Source organism: Calypte anna, chromosome 6, assembly GCF_003957555.1.
Source record: "Calypte anna isolate BGI_N300 chromosome 6, bCalAnn1_v1.p, whole genome shotgun sequence".
Taxonomy (NCBI): Eukaryota; Metazoa; Chordata; class Aves; order Apodiformes; family Trochilidae; genus Calypte; species Calypte anna.
This window is the reverse complement of record NC_044252.1, coordinates 28,104,517-28,124,732: the sequence shown is the minus strand read 5'-3', so window position 1 is coordinate 28,124,732 and position 20,216 is coordinate 28,104,517. Positions and strand designations below refer to the sequence as shown.

General features: G+C 35.6%; 1 protein-coding gene across 1 annotated transcript in view; it reads right to left on the bottom strand.

Moving 5' to 3' along the window:
• Positions 1-20,216, bottom strand: part of ATRNL1 (attractin like 1) — a 461,414-nt gene that overhangs the window by 106,803 nt on the left and 334,395 nt on the right. The window contains exon 27 of the mRNA XM_008490117.2: positions 16,582-16,689. Within this exon, the coding sequence (XP_008488339.1) occupies positions 16,582-16,689 (108 nt within the window). The remainder of the gene's footprint in view (positions 1-16,581; positions 16,690-20,216) is intronic.

The window sequence follows — 20,216 nt, the reverse complement described above, 5'->3', positions numbered from 1 at the left end:
CAGCTTTCCAGCTTTTTATTTATGGCAGGTAAATGGAATCTATTTTATTATCAGATACTCAACCTATTCAACCTATTCCAAGTTTGAGAGACTAGGAAAAAATACCTTATGGTATTAATCAGCTATTTGCTATTGAACCCCAGCCCACTGTACTCTTGAATGTGAAAGATGTGGATTTCCATTTAGTGTGGGAAATCTCATTTCCCTTGCACTGGTTGTTTCCAAGGCCCCCAAGTCCTATGATCAGTGATGTATATCAGGCTTTTTAAGCAGAAAAGAACTTTTAGATACTTGAGAACAATTGTTTTATTTGTAACCTTCTTAAAAAGGCTAACATATTACTTTTTGAGTCACTGTGGAAATGATGAGAGGTGAACTAACTGATCCACCCTTATTAGCAGTTTGGAAGACAAGGATGCATAGGCTTTAATTCCTATGGGAATTCCCTTAGCTTTTTCACAGTGCTCTCTATAGCTATCAATTTTCAAAAGTTTCCTCTGACATAAAACTTGCTTTACAGGCATCGTTTTAATATTATATTCTGTGAAAGAAGAGCTTACAAAGGAGTGTAACATGAGAGTTCATTTGGCCCTATCTCTGGTAATGGGCACTGTATGAAATATGAACTTCTTTATCTGTGATATATTATCTTTTGCTTGAAATATGGCTAATTGCTGTCATTTGTTAGAGATGAGACAGTTGAATATCATTTCTTGTGTCACATTGACTCCAAGTTGCTTATGATTGCATGAAATTAGTGACAGTGAATTTCTGCATACAAATTTCAGAAGATTCACTATGTACCTTATAATTATTAATACACTGACTGCAGTGAAACTTCTAACTGAGGAAAAGGGTACCAAGAGTAATAACTTAATGAATCCCTTATCACAGTCATTGTAGATTAAAATATCTATAGTAGATCAGTATTTTGCATTAGTAACAACAGATCATGTACAGAGGACAAGTTCTCAGTTTGTAGCTTAAATAATTAATTACTTTTGCTTTGTCAAATATTGGCATGCACCTTCCATGATAACCACTTCTCCATTTTCCAAAGCTGTTTTATATCATGTACTAAAGAGTTTGCTCCCAGGATACAGACATAGTCCCTTCCAACCCCTAGGATTCTGTGATTCTGTGTAATTACACAAGTAATTGTTGCTAAGTTCTATTATGGTGAAACTGATTTTAAAATTGATCTTGCTGAATATACTTACCTGCAGCTGCCTACATACACAGATGGACTACATTTGGAAATACTGATCTGCATGTGAATTTGTTTGGAAGACCAGGGCCCACATTACATTATTCACTGCTACAATTTAATATATAGCAATCCTTCCTCTTAAATATGTTATCCATTTGAAGAGCTGAAAAAAAAGGTAGTAATATGAGCACAAACAGAAAGGGATTGCTAAGACTAATCATAAAACAGATTGGAAGGATACTGCTAAACAAGGGCTCAGACTCCATGGCCACCTCTGTTCCAAAAGAAATTAGAGCATCATTTTGACACATGGACTCTTTTGTTCATATAACTCAGTGACCTGATGTGCTTAGGAGAAAGGTATTTGGGATCACTCACTCCATAGCACCTCAAAGTACCCAATTCTGCCACATTTTCTGTCTGAAAACCAGAGCCAGTGATAAAATACAGTTTATTCTATTCAGATGTTTGTTATGTATATTTGTTCACACATATGTTGACTTAAAATATATAGGCTAGGCACTTAAGAACCAAAATGTGTCAATAAGTCAATAAACAAAGATGATGCCCTTAGATTGTGGCAAGGATTTGGTTTTTTATTAGTCAGATGAAAAAACCTATTCCAAAAAGGAGATACTGTCTATTTAAGTGAAACTTTATTTTGACTAAGAGTGACTAGCCCGCTTAATGAAGATGAAAAAGAGAAAACACATACATAGAGAGAACAGTTATGTCTGCCTGAACTACCTAATAGGCTTCAGAAGTAAAATGAGCAAAAAAATACTAGCATGCACCAGAGAGATGATTTTTAATAGTGGGCTCTCTTAAAAGTGAAGCTGGCATACATAAGTGAGAAAACTATGATTGACATGTTACCAAAAGAAAAAAAAAAGATAAAACAAGCAAAGAAAATCAGACCTAGAGAGAAAACCATTTCTCATTTACTCTCACTAGTAGCCACTTGAAATCTATTCTTCCTTTTGTTTCTTCTATAAAGAACTGAATTAACATTGCCAATTTGTACAGCACATAAACAAGTTCACCTTAACCTTCCTGAACTTCAGCCAAGTCACTGCATTAAAGAGGAAAAGAGATTTATTTTTTCCAAAGCTCACCCACTTCCCAGGTTGCCTTCCATGCTCAGCCATTGCTCTTCCCAGAAAACTCTTCCTTCAACACTTCTCAGCATAACTCCACAGCCTTTTCAGAAAACCCTGCAAATTTGTTATTTATTGGGATCCAGGCTTCTACAGCTGCCATTTCTAATTGGCTAATTGGTCAAAGCTGAGGATAGGTAAAAACCAGGGAGTGGGATCTTCATTAACCCTTTCTGGTTAATTACCCTGTGCAGAGTTTGCCACCAAAGGTCTGAGAAAAACCCCACCTCAATAACTGAACTCACCTCACCATGCATGAGCACATTTTCCAATTGCATGTGCACTGCCAATATTTAAACACAATCTTTAAACACCGTGCAGGGTATACAAAGGGACACATTGCAAATACTAATTTATAAAAAAAAAAAAAAAGGAAAAAACTGTGGAATATACAGAGTAGCTTAGGAAGAAAAATCCTAAAAAGATGTGTCACCAAGAAATATCAGGAGGAAAACAGACATTAACCACTCTTACATGCTGCTGCTGAAGGAAGGGCCTTTAGAGCAGTTCTTATTAAATTAACATCAAAGCTGCTCAAGTTTATGGGAGAATTTGGTATCCAACTTTATTACACACACACAAGCCTGAAATCCTGCACAACACAGGCTTTGTTTTTTGTTGATTTTCATCTGGTTAGTAAAGGGTACACATAGTACCCATAGTAGAGAAATAATGAACTGGGGACTACTTAAGCAAGCTTAATGTAGAGAAGTCCATGGGATGAGATGGGCTACTGAGGAAACTGATTAATGTAATTAAAAAATGTTATCATCTTTGACTGATCATGGTGGTTAGGGAAAGTTTTTGATCCTTGTAAAAACAAGCACGCATTACAAACATCTATAAGAAGGAGAAGAAGGAAGATCTGGGGAAATTCAGACTGGCCAGACTAATCTGCATACCTGGGAAGACTATGAGGAAACATCCCTGAAAGCCCTGTCTTGGCACTTAAAGAACAATATTTAATTAAGCATGCAGAGCATAGATTTATGACAGATGAAGTTTGCCACACCAACCTGGTTACTTTTGGTTTGACTGGCTCAGTGGAAGACAAGAGTGAGTGGCATTATCCTTGACTTTAGCAAGATTCAAACATCTGTCTGTGGTATCTTTGTACACAAAAAAAGAGGTGGCCTTGGAGCTGGCAGTGCAGGATTTGTTCAGTCTTAAAAAGAGAACACTAAGGGGGGATCTTACTTCTGACTCAAGCTATTCCATGCTTTTCTCATGGGAATAAGATAGTGAGCAGCAGAAAGAAGTTGAAGGCAGGGACATTCTGATGAGGTATTAAGAAAAGGCTTTTCACAATGAGGACTGCCAAATATTTGAACAGGGGGCAGTGAGTCTGTGTAATCATCATCCATAGAAATATTCAAAACACCACTGGACAGGGCCCAAAGCAATCTGATCAATGGGGGCCTGACTTAGCTCAGGGGTTTGGCTCATCCCCAATGGCTTGGGTTGGAATGGACATCTCAGTCACTGTCACTCTAAGTTATTCTCTTATTCTGTTATGCACGATGGATCCTGTTTTCTATGGATTAGATTCACTGCCTAATTCAAATTGAGTAAGTAAAATATTGAATTTCAGCTTAAGATGAACCCTCCTAACAAGGATCCTATTAGTAACTTAAAGTCTCCAAAACAGCTGTTAAGAACATTGGGTCTCTAGAGCTGTGAATACTCAGCTAAAACACAGTCACATTTGTGTTTCAGAAGCCCTTGCCATGTTACTGTCTTAGTAATCACAATGCTGAAACAGAATAATGCTTGAAGAAAATCTGCATATTGATGAAAAGAAGCTGGTTTGAGTTAAACTGTGCAAGTGGAGGTGAGCTGGGCAAAGCATTCAGAAGACTCTACAATTCCACAGAAGATGTACCAAACAATAATCAATATAACACATACTATAGAAGAACTTCTGAATTTCTCATTCAGTCTCAGCTCTCATTAAGTAGCATTTCTGAATGAGGTGCCTTTCCCAGTTGATTTAAATTTGTTTCCCTATATCCCAGATAATAAGTTGATTGTACTATTTTTACCTCTCACCACAGTTCTGTGATATACTTGGGCATTTTAAGGCCTTTGAAAAAAACTGTCTGAAAGAGAGTAATGGAGTAGAGCTCAGTAGCAAAGACTGTTGCAGAAACTGCAGTAAAAATGTCAGATCTACCCTTTGCTTTCTGTGCTGGCTTTCAAATGAATATAAATTCAAGGTTTCAGACCTTATCCTCAAGATACTCAGCAACTAAGATGTCACATCTAAAACACTGTCTAAAGGTCTGTGGTCAAACTTTTATTTTTTTGTTCTTGCAAAGGGAGACTTTTGGAATAAAAACAATTCCAACTATCACAGGAGACATAAATTACTTAGGATTAGGTCAATAATGTTACTGAAATATTACTTCTTCTGCAGCCTTTAAAAACCTTTCCTGTCATTTACCCCAGATTCACATCAGTTAAAGTCAAAACGCATATATTAAAACCAAAGCATGACATCACATGCTCTTACACTAATTATTCCACTTTCTGGTGTGAATATCAGTGGCTATACACAGTATTTATGCAAATTGTAGCACTATGTCCAGGCTTTGGGAAGTATGGTTTAGGTTGCACACAAAATTTCTCCATGTATTATTTAGTGAAAAGATCAACATAAAGGGAGATAAAGAAGCACTTTTGTGCCATTCTAATGGATGTGTGTTTTGAGGATTTAATGGATATGTAATTGTTCCTCCCAAAGCATCACAGCATCTTCCTGTATAGCCCCACATTAATTATTGCTTTTTCTGAGGGTCCTATTTAGTTCATGTGCCCCTTAAAATTCTCTTTCTTCCTTTTCACCTTGAGCTGTTACATCTTCGTATATTTAAAAGCTAAAGAAAGTCACCAATAAGACAGACATCTGGGTTAGAGCTGCTTACTTAATTTTTTTCAGCTATTTATTTTGCAAAATAGTGGCAAACTGTTAATAAACTGTTGCTACATCACAATCACAGAGGGCTTTGCTCTCACTTCAGTAGATATTATTATCCATGGAAATTTTCTGCTAGTACGGAAACAGATGCTGTAACTGTTTTGGAGAAAAAGAAAATGAGTATTCAGATTGTAAAGCTACTTCTACCATTTAATTATACTGAGAGTTGAGAAGCATAGAAGTTTGTTCGAATTTTAAAAAATATATTTTCGCAATTAAGCTGCATTTAATCATACACATAAATCCCCCATTCCTCAATAAATTTGTTGGAGATTTACTATTTCACTAGCCTAGTTTTAATGGTGCTATAGCAGAGCTGGATTAGGACCTGGTGCAACTCTAACTTTCTTGAGTTCAGCACATAAGTGATGGGAGACTGTAACTCAAATATATTCATGATTGAGCCCTGAAGGTAACATGGCAGTATATGACAGCAAGCTTTGGAGATTTTTAAATGAATATTCAATTTATGATGTTTGGCTGGCTCTGTTTGTAACAAAATAGTAATATATTTTTCTTTCTTTAATATAATTTAAAATATTCTTCATGCAAAAAAAAAATGAAATCAGCACTTTACTGCATCCTTATGCCCAGAGGAAAATAATCTGACTGGATCTCACTAGCAAAGTCATGTCAGTGCCTCTTGGTATATTTAGCAGCAATCTTAAAGAGTGTCCTGCACTTACGTGTTTTGTGTTGCAAAACACAAATTATTTTTGTGAGTCACTGGATAATACTTTTCTACATTTAAACTGATATTTAAGTGTGTACAGAAGGGTACATTTGATTCCTTCTGACTCCTACAATTTAAAAAAGGTTCTCAATACAAAGAAAAATTGCTTGTCTACTTTCCAAAAGCCCAGTGATTTTTTCTTTAATAGCCATTAAGTTCTTGGCAAAATAGAATAACTTTATTTATTAACTTCCTGATGGTTCAATATTTGTGCATCTTTTTCAGAGGTCTTAAACAGATGAGGACAAAGAAGCTGACAGCAAGTGTCTCTTTAAACTTCCCAGTTTCTTACTGAAAGCTGGATAATAAAGGTAAGAAAAAGGTCATCTTGCCAAGAACATGGTATAAGGAATAGCACCTCGAAGGGAAAATTCTACTTAGGTATAACTCCAATAATATTAATATATACCAAAGATGAAAACAGCATTTTTTTTTATGCGTACCTCTTAAAAACTTAACTGCTTCATAATAATGAACAATAATGTTTTACAGTCTTTGTTATAGGAAGCTCTAATAGATTTGTAAAGTATTACTGTATTTTATAACTGGAGGTGATCCCATATCACAAATACTGCTCACTTTTTAAAGGACTTCCTCTTGGAGAGATGGCCCTGGTACAAAACTTTACTATCTTCCAGTTTCACTGCAGTCTAATTGCCTTTGTAACTTCTACTTTCCTGCAGCTTCTACTTTACTGCAGTATAACATTTCTAACCATTTGATTTCCAAAATAAATTGGTCAAGGAGAAAGCTCCTTCAGGACCATTAAAGAATCATACCACTGGGCCCTAAATTCTTAAGAGCCCACACATTTTTCAAGTCCTAATATTATGGTATTTTCTGTCATAAAAAAAAAAAATGTTGAGAGTATTACTGGAAGAAAAATCTCAGGCAATATTTCTACTTCTGCTAGAGCCAATGAATGGAATCCATGCCCTATAAAAAACAACCCAGGCTTCTCACAACCTCTATAAAATGTGGAGTTCCTCACACCAAAGCAGTGTTCTAGGTCTGCTTGCAATTACTATTGTACTTTTCTAAGCAGTCAGTGAAAAGGAAACTGCCAGTTCCCAATATACAAGGGGAAGAACAGGTCTTCCTCCTCCTCCACTGAGAACATAGGGAACAATTTATTTAAATTTCCCCCCCATCTGATTACAGACAGTGGGACCCACATTTGCCTTTTGCATGGTCTAAGAAACATCAGAACAGGGAATCCTGTGCCATGTAAGGATAGAGATGAGCTTCAGGCTCTATTTAGGCTCACAGTCTCCTAAACAGGAACATGCTCCATCCTTTTTTTTTTTTTAATATGAGCCATCATGCAATTGGAAATTCAAGACCCACAGTGCCCAAAGTGCAGCAGGCAGAAACCAAATTTAGACACCAATATAGGACAGCATACTCAAGAAACTCTGCCCACAGGGAATATTTTCACCAGGGTCAACCCAAGCAATCAGATTCCTTCTAATCTGGCCTCCTTTTGCCACCCAATTAATCCAGTTTTGTAGCTGTAAAAATGAGTGTGGTCCCACAGGATGCCTAGGGCTATGTAGATAGAGTCTTTCTCACGCTCAGTGATTTTTAACCTTATGGACAAATGCTATTCCCACTATATTACTGTGCAGAAGTAACCTTCAAAATTAATTTAGTTGTAATCCTGATCAGACATACTATTTTAGTCTTTTTCTGTGAACTCAGGTGATGCTTAGCTAATTAGCTCTTTCAAAAACAAAGCCAGGAAAGTGCCTTGCTGAGCTGAATAGTGTGGGAAAGTAAGCAAACTGGACATCTCTCAGGAGCTTAGATGATGTTTAGGCATCTGATGTTCCAGGGCAGGTCCAGTATCTTCTACACAATGAATTCAGATTCACTGCAGGCTTGAATTTAGTGTGGTAGAAGCAATAGAATTGATAAAACTTCACTGCAAACTGGCAATAACCTATTAGATTATCTCACAATACATATAAGTTGTCAAGTGCTGTGAAGAGAAGCAAAGGTGCTGCCACTTTTGCCTCCTGTCTGCTGCAGATTTAGTATTTATTGTTGTTGGCAGGAAGAAACTGAAACTCAAGCACAACCTAGGAAACAGCATGCAGGTGAAGTCTCTGGAGCAAAGCAAATAAAGTTGCCAAATATCAAACACCACCAGGCAGTAGCCAGTTTCATCTGGAAACATGGAAATAGCTGATGAAAGGCTATAACTTCTGCATTCATTTCTTCTTCTTCTCCTTTCCTTCTAAAGAGAGAAATGGTCCTGCTTTAAATATGAGAAATAAATTTTGACCTAAACCCAAAAGAAATACTAAGATTTATTATCTAGAAAGAGATGCAGGTCCAGAGAATGTGCAATCTGCACATCAGGTGTACAGAAAGGTTCCAGTCAATCAAATCAAGACCAATTTCCATCTGCATTGCTTTTGATTTATTCCTGATAGCACAATTATTTCCATCTTCTTGGTATATTCACTATAAACAATACTGGGAAAATGTTCATTGATGTGGGCTTGCTATCCAAAGGCAAGACTCTCATAAGTAACCCTTGTTCAAAGACAAACCTACAGGTACACACACACACATGTTATATATAGCTTAGGTACAAAATTCCAGTGAATGCTACATAATTTATAAAATAAGATGTCAGAAAAATTGTACTTTTAAATTTTAATGAACATAGGACACGTACAGTGTCATTAATCATGACATTTACAGACACATCTAAACACTGCTGCTTGAAAACAATCAGAATATTTATTTTGATATTTTCAAATGAGTAATACCATAATTTAACAATTTTTATTCACAGCGTGCCAGTAGTGGTAAAACACCTACATTTAGCTAGTCAGCCAAAATTCCTGCTAATCTTTTCAATTGAGCATGAAATTTGTTGGCAATTTTGTTCAACACAAATCATATCTTTCTATCCAAACAACTTCTATAGTCATCTGATTACGCAGTACATGTGCCAAATAAATTTTGTGAAGTGAGTAAAATCAGGTTTTCAGAAGTAACCACGAATTCATAGATCTTATAGTTAATAAATTTATAGGAAGAAGCTTTTCTCTCTTGTTAGTATGAAATATTAGGACAGCAGCCTGTGTGTAGATGTATCTCCTATACATCATGTTTAAGGATTTCTTACAATGTCTCTTTGCCCATGAGAGTAAATTGACTCAACAGAAGTAAGAAAGCAAACCAGAGAGTGTAGAGATTAAATTTGTGTTTTCTGTAAACGTAGAGACTGGACACATCCTAGAACCAATATAGAATTCTGAAGAAAATTCTTTAAGTTAAGGACTCTGTCAAAATACCATCAGATTTTGAGGTGTTACTATATATTTTAGCCATAAATGCACAGATAAAAAAAATTGGTCTATATGAAAAAATGATGTGGCTTGTTCCATGCAGCATTTCTCAGACTATTTTTAGATATTACTTCTGACAAAGGAGAAGACTATTGCTTAGAAATCTTTAAATACTGTTAATCTGATTCTGTGCTGGGAATTGAACATCTATACACTTTGCATTGAATAGAATTAGCACACACAAACCACAAAAAAAAATCATAAGTATGACCACTGTGCATGAGCAACTAGATTACATATTTGTTCTGAATCAAAGGCCCAGAACACTACACACTGCTAGATGTAAATTTAAAGAGAAGCAACAAAAGTCTTACGTAAATGTGAACTTATTTAATTGGGCAGAACTATGCAGTTTTATATGACTACTGAATCAGCAGTTAAATACTGTAAAAGCTAAAATTCTTACTGAAATCAGTTTATTATACAGGTACAAAGTTCTTGAAGGGACCAAACTACACTACTTTCAGGTGAACACTTCTCTCTAATGGAAGTACTGCCTAATGTTTGTTTGCATGTGATATCCCTTGCACATGGTATGGCAAAAGGATACACAAGGTGAATCAATCATTTATAAAAAAAATATTGGGGCGTAGGATTTAAAATAAAATGCCTCAGTATTTTAAGAGAAAGACTGACAGAGTGGGCAGAGGAACACAGTGAGCCATCAAGGTCGAAGAGCAGCACAATATAATGGAGTTCCTGAGGCAGGAAACAGCAAGTTTAACACGATCTTTTGAGTAATATAGAAAATCAGAAAGTGTGATCTAGTACAGATTCCTCTTTTCAGTGTCAGGTGTATCATCTGACTATATTTTCCTGCAATCTAGTAGTGTACAATACATGGATTTTGAAAGGCTATAAAACCTGCAATGCACTGGTTAAGATAAAAAAATAATTACATTATTAACATAAACTAAAAGGAGAACATTGAAGATATTCCATAATGGGATTGGAGATCATGTTAGGCAGACCTACAGTGTTGGAGAGGCTGGAGATCAGAGGTGACTTAACAATTTTTGATCTTGCAAGAAAACTAAGAAAATAAATCAATTAAGTTAACAGCAAAAGTGAAGAGAAGGGTCAAAAACATTCAGTAATAGAAAGCTAATAGTTCAGTGAAGTTAATTAATTAGTTCAAAAAACAGAAATGGAAAATTGTCAGAGAGTATGCAGAGGAAGAACTGGGTGGCAATCAGAATAATAGTAAAGATAGAGCTGAAAGGAGAGAACCTAATGGAGATATTGGTACAAGATGCCTGGGAAATGTTTTCTAACCTGCTCTAAAAGGCTTCCAATAAAAGAAATTCCATCACCTCCCAGGCAATTGCTTCCAGTGATTCAGCTTTATTATGAGAAGTTTTTCCTGATATCTAGTCTAAGCCTCTTCTCCTGCAATTTCAGTCCATTACACCTCTGCTGCCTACAGTGCACACAAAGAAAAGATTGTTGCCCTCCTGATTGCTCCTAACCTTTTGCATATTTGAACGTTATTATTTTGACTCCTTTGAATAGTCTACTCCACTTTCCTTGACTTTTCCTTGTAGTTATATTTTCTAAGTCTCTGATCGCTCACATTGTTCTCATCTGGATTCTCTCTGGTCTGAGAGCTCCACGAGCTGCCGTGCCACAGAGCACACAGGATTTAGTGAAGTCCTTTCCCATGCCAGGCAGAGGCTTGGTTTACAGACATAACACAGGGACAATATGGATAATCCAAAACTGGAATTAGCAAGCAGTGAAAAAAACCCAACTTTGCTGGGAAAGAAAAGAAATAGTTGGAAAAATTATAAACTCAGGAATAAGAGTTCTAAAAACACCAACTCCTCACATACACACGCAAAGGTTTCTAAGGGGCAGGACACAAAAGGCATAATGCAACCTCTGCTTCTGAATGGCAGAAACAGAACAGAAAGAATGAACAGAGTAAGTGTCTCTATGTTTCTGCTCCCTTGAATCCAACTACAGCTTTTGCAGACCCTGGAATCATTCAGTGCAGCCTCTGATTTGTTCCATGTGATGGTGGCTGAACTAGCTCACAGGCTGTATGCCACACTTGGAATTTTACCTTCCTCAGCACTATGACAGAAACATGGTTTAGCCACTGAAACTTCTTCATCCAGGAGACTGGTTGGTTTTCCTACAAGGTAGTTTTAGATAATGTCTAATTATCCCACTGTAACAATACAGAATAACCAGATATTACAATATTTTAAACATAATATATAATAAGTATTAACATCATATATTATATTTTCTTCTTTTCTTATCTCCCCAGAGCCCAGCTCCCCCATAAGCCTGCATGAGCAACACCTGCAACTTTGTAAATTATACTTTTTAAAGAAGAAAGAAGTGCAATTACAATGGTCCCTGAGAGCTCCTGTTGATAAATATGTATTCCCTTTATGGTCAATGAAAAGAGATGACCATCCTAGGTAGAAAATCATCATTATCATCAATAAATTGTTACTTCCTTACAAGGGAACAGAATTTATCCTCTGACACTGAGACTGGAAATTAGGAACTAAGAAATACCAAGGGGCAATCTGATGACCCTTCAGAAGAGTTTGTTCCTTGATCTTAGAACATTGTGTCATCAAAATAATGCAGGTATAATGCTGATGAAGCATACATCTGGTTTCATTCTGTACAAAACAGTGAAGGGTGCTTAGGTTGCCATTTCCAAAAACTACTCACTCATTATTCACATTAAAAACCGCACCCAACTTAACTGGATTTATTTGTAAAGCAAGCTAAAAAGTTGACGTTGGCAGGAGAAACCAGCACACAGCTTATTAGTATAACATCAAGTACTTAAACCTCAACAAAGCTCTGGTACAAAGATTTTAATGTGTTTTAACAAGTACTTCTGATTTCCCAAGGGCCATTCTTGCTATAGTGAGAGCTACTGGTGTAGAATGCACACCCTGCAATTCTTTTCCTCAATAAAAAAGTAACAGCCAATCTTTGCTTCACATTTATCAGAAATGCCTGAAATTCAAAACTTATTTTATGTACCATAAATATTAATTCCTGCTTTCTAGAGAACAAAGCTAGATTTTATTTGAAATTCAAAATTTGTGAGATTATCTTGTCAGAAGTAGAGAACAATCTAACATCTGTGACAACTTTACAGGAAATGCAGTAACTTGATGGAAAAAACATTGAAAGATTTACTGCCCTGTTCTCTTGAAGAAATAATTATTAAAGCACATAAAATGTGCAAAAAAAAAAAACCAAAAGGTAAAAAAAAAAAAAATGAAAATAGAGCAAATAGAGCAAATGTGCCCTTGGTTCTTATGCGGGCAACACATCTGCCTTTAGTCCAGCAGATGTAGCACCAGTAGGTGATGTTGTCCAAAGACACAGCATGGCAATACATCAGAAGGTTGCAATACTGCCAATTTATCTCACAGGCCCTAAAGAAAGAATCAGTCCCTGTTTCAAAAAAAACAAAAACAAAGCATGGGCTCTGAATGAACTGGAAAATACCCAGAAGTTAGGCAAAGCAAGACAGAAAAAACATTTTAATACTTTTCACTCAACGATTACCTAAAATTTACTGTCAGCAGCAATAGTGGAAGTGACCTCTTCAAAAGTGATTTATATTTTGGGGAGAAAAATGTTGGCCTAAAGGAGGCTTAGAATACAAGATACCCTAAATGATTTAGCTTGGGATATGCTGAGCAGCAAAAAGCAGCCAGGTCTGGAAATAGCTTAGCTGTCTAAAAAAAAAAAAAAAAAAAAAAAAAAAAAAAAAAAAAGTGTTTTACATTTAAACATTTAAAGATGTTTAATGAGGGCACTGAGTGTCAAGAAGAATTGTATCTATTAATTTAAGATGCTGCTTTAATTTTTCACGATTCTCATATTGCAAAAATGTGGTGCTAATCACAAAACATCACAATATTCTCAAACGTCCTTGAAAAAGCTGCTTCGGTGGGGTTTTTTTGTTGTTTTTTTTTTTTTGCTCTGCTCCCTAAGAGACTGCTATGGGAAACTGTTAGAACTCTTTCTTTCCTTTCCCTGCCTGGGAACACGGCCACTTCATTGGAGCCTCCCTGCCTCAGCCATGTAGAATTAGGATAGTCCCTTTGCTATTGTATTGTTAGCAAGGTAGTGGCTGATGTGATACCAAGAAAGAAGGACAGCAAGGTAAAGGTTTAATTTCTTCTGTGTTAAGTTTTAGGATGATAACAAGATATTTAACAGTTGATATGAAGGGCCAACATGACAGCATGGATGACAAGATGAGGCTTCTTAATGTCATGTTATGAAATAAGTTACACGGAAAGGGCAGCCTGAAGAGATAAATATTGATGAATAAATGGTTAAAATTAGGGAGAGCAAAGGCTACTGCCAATGCTTGAAAACCCACTTAGCAGGCAACAGGAGGAATATGATGCCAGATTACATTTTCTGAGGAGTTAAAATACAGAGGAAGTAATTTTGTTAGCAAAAACATTAAGAAAGATCAACTGGCTGGTAAAGACTGCAAAACAAGAGAGACCCAAAATAAATTTAACCCTTTCTAGTAATGTTTTCATTATTTCATTATTTTACTCTGTCACAAATTGCTGCTAAACCCAAATATTTTCAGGAGTTTGTAAGTATCTAAACTAGGCAACTAAGTACAGTATCCAGGGTCTTACTTGTTACATAGTGCTTTTTAAACCACTGGTCAAAAAGTGCAAAGTAAAACTCTGCAGTGAAAGAGTTGTTTTGAATATTTACCAAAAAAAAAAAAAAAAAAAAGCAAAATAAACCCAAAACTAACCAAATGGCAATATTGGAATTACCATGTAGGATAGTGGATATAGCTGTTTTCCATGTACCAGAACATCAGCTGCACAAAACCAGCATCTGTGAGCCACACCAATAGTAATGAAAGCAGTTTTCTTATGCAGCTGAATAGAAGATTTGCAGTAATGTTATGAACAATTCAATGACCTTGTGCTGAAAGACCTGTGATTGATGCAATGTCAATGGGAGTGCTGGAGTTATAATATCAATAAAAAGTATGAGGTGAGGAGACGCAATAAACCACCATTAAAAATAGGATTTCTGGTGTTTAGGGAAAGATCTCTGGAATATTTTGAAGAGATTTACTGTATACCACTCATTTTACCAAAAGGATCTCTAACTTAAAAGATCACAATGGGCATCAGATATTACCAGAACTATTTAAATAGTTTAATGATTCCCTAGCTTAATAAGCCCAAAATTAAATTATAGCTACTTCATGCTTACCCTCCTGTTAATGTACTTGCATCTTGGAAATCCAATTTGTGAGCCAAACTTAATCCAGTCCCAATAGGGAGCTGAGAAGGAAGAGAATGGCAACCACAGCCTTTAGCGTCCTCTTCCAAACGGGGGATAGACTGGAAACAGAAAGCTTACTATAGCTCTTTCTTACAGAAGATGGCATCAAAGGACAATCCATACCCTGAATCACATTCATTTAATCCTCAGCACATTGCTTTGTTTTTGATATAGATCAGTATAGTTGCAATTCAAAGGCAAGTTGAATGGGCTTCATTCTGGCGTATAATTATGTATTAATTAGGAAAAACCACGATGGGATAACAAATAGTAAACAATTACTAGAAATGCTAGGCTAGGAAGAAAAAGAAAATAAAAACTGTAAAATATAAATTTAAAATATTTTAGCATCTCCCTCTTTTATTGCTTAATAAAGAGATAAGAGTAAAGAAAATGTGGCAATTAACTTGTGATGGTTTACTTCTAAAGTTTAATTAAATAATCAGTATGTACAAATTCAGAGTTTGGATCCCTCAGCTCCCACTCCTTGCCTTCCTCTAAAAGCCAACAGAGAAAATGATCCGAGATATCTACATAGAAACAATGAAGTCACATTTAAAAAAAAAAAAAAAAAAAAAAAAAAAAAAAGAGGCTGAACTTTCAACTGCAGTATAATGTGTCCTCAGCTAGAGAAACTTTCTGTTCAAGATACAAGGAGACAGAAACATGGTGATAATGGTGAAAATATGAGGGTTCTAGGATTTGGTTAGAAATAACAAAGCTTCTACGAAGAGAGATGCCAATTTTAATTCAGTATCTAAATTCCAAGTATTTTAAATTACAACAGCAAGAACAATTGTGATTGCTTTCTATACAGAAGCAGGGCAGAGCACCTCAGTTTGATAAGTACTCAAGAGCTGATCCTTTTTCTTTTCTGCTATGAATCTGTTTTTCACATTGCCTCCATCTTCCCCATGAACCTTTGACAGAGTGTATTTAATCTTCCATTGAAAGCAGGTATGGAGAAAAAGTATGAGAAGCTTTGAATTTAAGAAGAATTGGCAGCAATGAAAAGAAAGTACAGTCCTTGAAAAGATTTCAGAGCTATCAGCCTCATTCCCAGGTCCCACCATAAATAAGATAAAGCAATAACTGTAAACAACAATATTGTAAATGTAGCAAAGGAATAGAGGATTACCAATCTACCAAACCCCCAATTTAGATTAGACACTCATTATAATCCACATGTTGTAATTCTCACTCTGTTTTCAGGTGAAGCTTCCAGAATCCATTTCATGCATTATTACACTATTCCAATATCACATTGGCCCTTGCAATATTATTATTTCCTTTTCCAATGTACTGCAATTACAATAAAAGAACGTAGTAATATAGCCATTATCTGCAAACTAAAATATGCAGTGTACTCTGGATTCTTTAAACCTGCACATGGAAAACAATACTGAAATTCCACTCACAACTGGTTGTTTTCATTTGCTTGTTTGTTTGCTGTAATCTCTGTTAATTAAGATAGATGTTAACTAGGTGGCACTGTGTACTTGAAAGACCGAGCGCGGAGATTTGCTCTCTCCTTAATGCCCACATCTTGCATTCCTTCAGCTCAACATCCATCATGCAAGGACTGCCAGGTGAGCTGACTGTCACTCCAGCCTCATCTAATGGATTCTCCAGTGGCTTTTGTTACAGCTCATGTCACGCTATTAAAACTCCGCGCCTTGAAAATGGCACAACATATGTAGCTGAGACTTGTCAGCTCCAGGTAATCAGACACTGCTTGGTTTCAGAAGCAGATGCAGATGAGACTGGCAACATTAATATGCAAATCACAATGGTCCCTTGTCAACACCACTGTTCCTTACCTCTAATGGCCCTCGTAGAAAGTCTGTTTGCTCAGCTCCTACTTCCAGTGCTACATCGACAGAAGCAAAGGGGCGGCTGGCCATCTGCTGTCGCTCCCGCATAAGTTGCTGATGAGGAAAAATGATGTTTAGCAGCAGGTTAAAAAATGCACCAGATATTACACTGCCCTGCTATACCTCCCATTAAAACATAAGAATGTAAATAACATGCAAACAGTCGTATTTTTAATATTAAAGGGAGAACATTATACTAAATTATCATCATCGATATTTACCGGAGAACTGAGCCCGGAGGGCTTATGTTGTCTACAAATGGTCTTTCAGCTGGAACTCTGATGAAATCTGCAAATTAAAGCTTCCCTAACTGACCGTTCACTCTAAATAAATCCATTATTTGTACTGGTTGCAAGCAAATATGGGAAAGGGTTGGTAAAAATAGTTGAACTCTAATGCCACAGATAATGCACTGGAGCACCTGCCAAGAACACATCCACTTGGCCTTCTAATTTTCATACTTCACTACTAGAGCGGATGGAGTTCATAGTGTCAGGACTCATGATTTTTTGCAAAACCTTTTCTGCAGTTACTTATATATGAAGAATAATGTTTCAGGGCTGGGAAGCCTGCATCAGTGTATTTAAATATGATCAGCTACGCTCACAGAGGTTGTGTAATCCCTTCCCATCATACCAGTGTGCACAGAAGTCCCAAGCAAACGCACAAAGCTGACTCATATTTCTTCCTCAATCTGTAATTATAATGCTTATTAAACCATGATGAATAAAAATTATGACCAGCACTAGATATTATAGATCTTACTCCACTGGTTCAGTGCAACTAATAAAAGCATTATTAAATATTTAAAGTGAATGAGTCGTGCAATTAAAGTTGTGTGATCCTTCAACTGAACAGGATGTCACAGCATCTTGAAAAGACAAAATGCTTGCAAAAATGTTTTATTAGAAAAGATCTAAGTTTCATTTTCTTAGCATTTTTCTCCCTGTTAGAAAACATTAGATACTGGTATTTGCATGTAAATGACACTAGCACTGTGACATATTGTTCATAAAAGCCTTTGAAATAATAAAAGGTATGCAAGCAAATATTTGCTGGCAGCTTACTAATGAACACTCTTCATCTAAGGTCTGTTCCAAAGCAACAAGCTCATTTCATAACAACTCTCATGCATTCTTTCTTGACTTGCATTTTAAGATTGTCTACAGAAATCTGAAGAAGCACTCCTAACATTAAATCAGATAGCAGTCTTTTAATACCCAGTACATTCCTAAGGCCTGCACTACATGCAGTGTAGTTCTTAGTAAGCACCTGTGCAAACAGGCTCCTACTATACCACACCAAAAGGGTCATTTATGTCTGTGGGTGAAACTTTATATTTTATATTCAGAATAAATAAAAGCCTACTATGTGTATCTAGATGGTTAAAACCCATCATTTTAACTCTTCATTTAAAAATTAACCTGATGCTCTCTGTCTACTGATTTACATCAACACTGATTTGCATCAGTACAATGTATTCATATATTTTACAGTCAGAAAGAACTCCTATGACCCTCTAGTCTTACCAACAACTTGACAAACACTACAAAAACTTACAGCATAAAATATACAGTCACTACATGCTAAAATTACTATAACCAGCCCCTTCTGAAAATAATAATATTAAAAAAAAAACAATGGTATTATTAGGTCCTGCCATATGGAACACATTACAGTATTTTAAGTCCACAGAGCTATTGGCAAATGCGAAACCAAACATTGTTTTAAACAAATAAAATTGCTTGGAGAATAAGCAGAATAATCAATGCTCCAAATGCACAAACAATTACTTAAAAGATTTATAAAGGAGCATATATTTGATATGCTCTCTCGTTTTCAGGCTAGCAGTTTTGTTCCCCTCTGCTCCTGGTCATGCATTCAGTAAAACCTTTTCATTCATGAGGTAGTCAGTGTGATTTTAATAATCTGTATTTGTGAAGAGTACTATGAAGATTCTTAATTTAGCTCTGTAAACAAGAATGAAAACTTTAAAATGTTTGGCTGCTCAGGGAGTGCTCCTGAGTTTTGCAGATGAGCCCTTGCACATCAAATAAAAGTGCTCTATTCAAAATAACTGCTTCTTCCTGATCAAGATTTTAGTTTCCTGTAAAGTGTAGAACAGGAAAAATAAGATGCAATGATGAGAAATACAAGAAGATGTAATGATGTTAAAATCATTTCTGCAGCTGCAGTGGGGAAAATCCCATAATTCAGCCATAGAACAAGAAACAGGGAAATTCTCTGAACATGGGTATTATGAAAAGAGTGAAAAAACACTTCTTTAGCTTTTTCACAGCAGTCAGAGAATAAGAAAAACCATACAGATTTCATCATAGCTGAGGCAGAATAAACATGGTATAGTGGAAAGTGGAACTATGCTGGTTATACTGATATAAAAGAAAAAAATTACTGCACTTAAAATTACACAAGCAAAAATAAATACATGCTTCAGTAATTAGGGATATTTACTTGGAGACATAGATGGGTTATATTAACATAATATTTGAATATTTTATAATACAGTTAATTTGTAAATTCAGAAGTAAGCACATTCCTACATAGTCTCTTAAAACAGTGGGAAATTTAAAATGTTACTTTCTCAGCACAGGACTGAGAAATTAAATGAACATTTATCTATCTGAGTAGATAACCTATTTCAAGGTCTATATAATTTTAAATTCCTTTAAGTACAACAGTATTGTCAGAATTAATTTTTTTGACATCTCTTATTTTTCAGCAATTTCAAAGTATTAATTTATATTTTATTAAAGAGCCTTTCCTGTAAAGTACAGAATTATATTTGTCACCAGTGAAGAGCTGCAAAGCATTAGAATACTAACAAATAGTTGACTTTCTCACTCAAAATCTGTATCATATGAGAACATTCCTTAAAAAAAAACCAACTATTTTGTCACAATTAGGGTCATGGAAATATACATTTCACCCGGTTCTCCTTGGATAGATAGACATCTTCACCCATAGATTATTGTGATTTTGAGTTTTGTTGTGCTAGTAAAATAAGTATCCTTTAACTAAGACTTGCTTTCCCATCTGGAATTGTATCACAGAAAAGTACTTGCCTGGGTATACAATTTACTTTTAGCATTGATTAAAACAGTTATCATGGGGGATGCTTCTCTGAGCTTTGCAGTATGGAGTGAATTAAAATATCCCACTGCATCTAGTATAATCTTCTATAAGAAAATGCATTTGTTTTAAAGTTCTTATTTAAGTAAAAATGCTTTCATCTTTTTTATTATTTTTTAATTACTATTGGTAATATTTAGATTGAACTTTAAAATATTTTCTTGCCTATTATGTTCATGTATAATAAAGGATTCGATGAAAAACACATTGTGATGATTTCTCATTAAGAGAACACACATTTCAGCAATCAAATTGACACATTTCAAATCCTTTAATATCTTTTACTATTTTAGGAAGTGTTACCTTTCTTCTTTTTCCTGTTTAGAAGAATTTTTAAATTTTATTTCATTTCATTTTATTTTTAAAGACTTGGTCTCATATGGAACAGGATGCAGCTCTTCTAACTAGCACTACTTTTTCTCTGCTCTTCT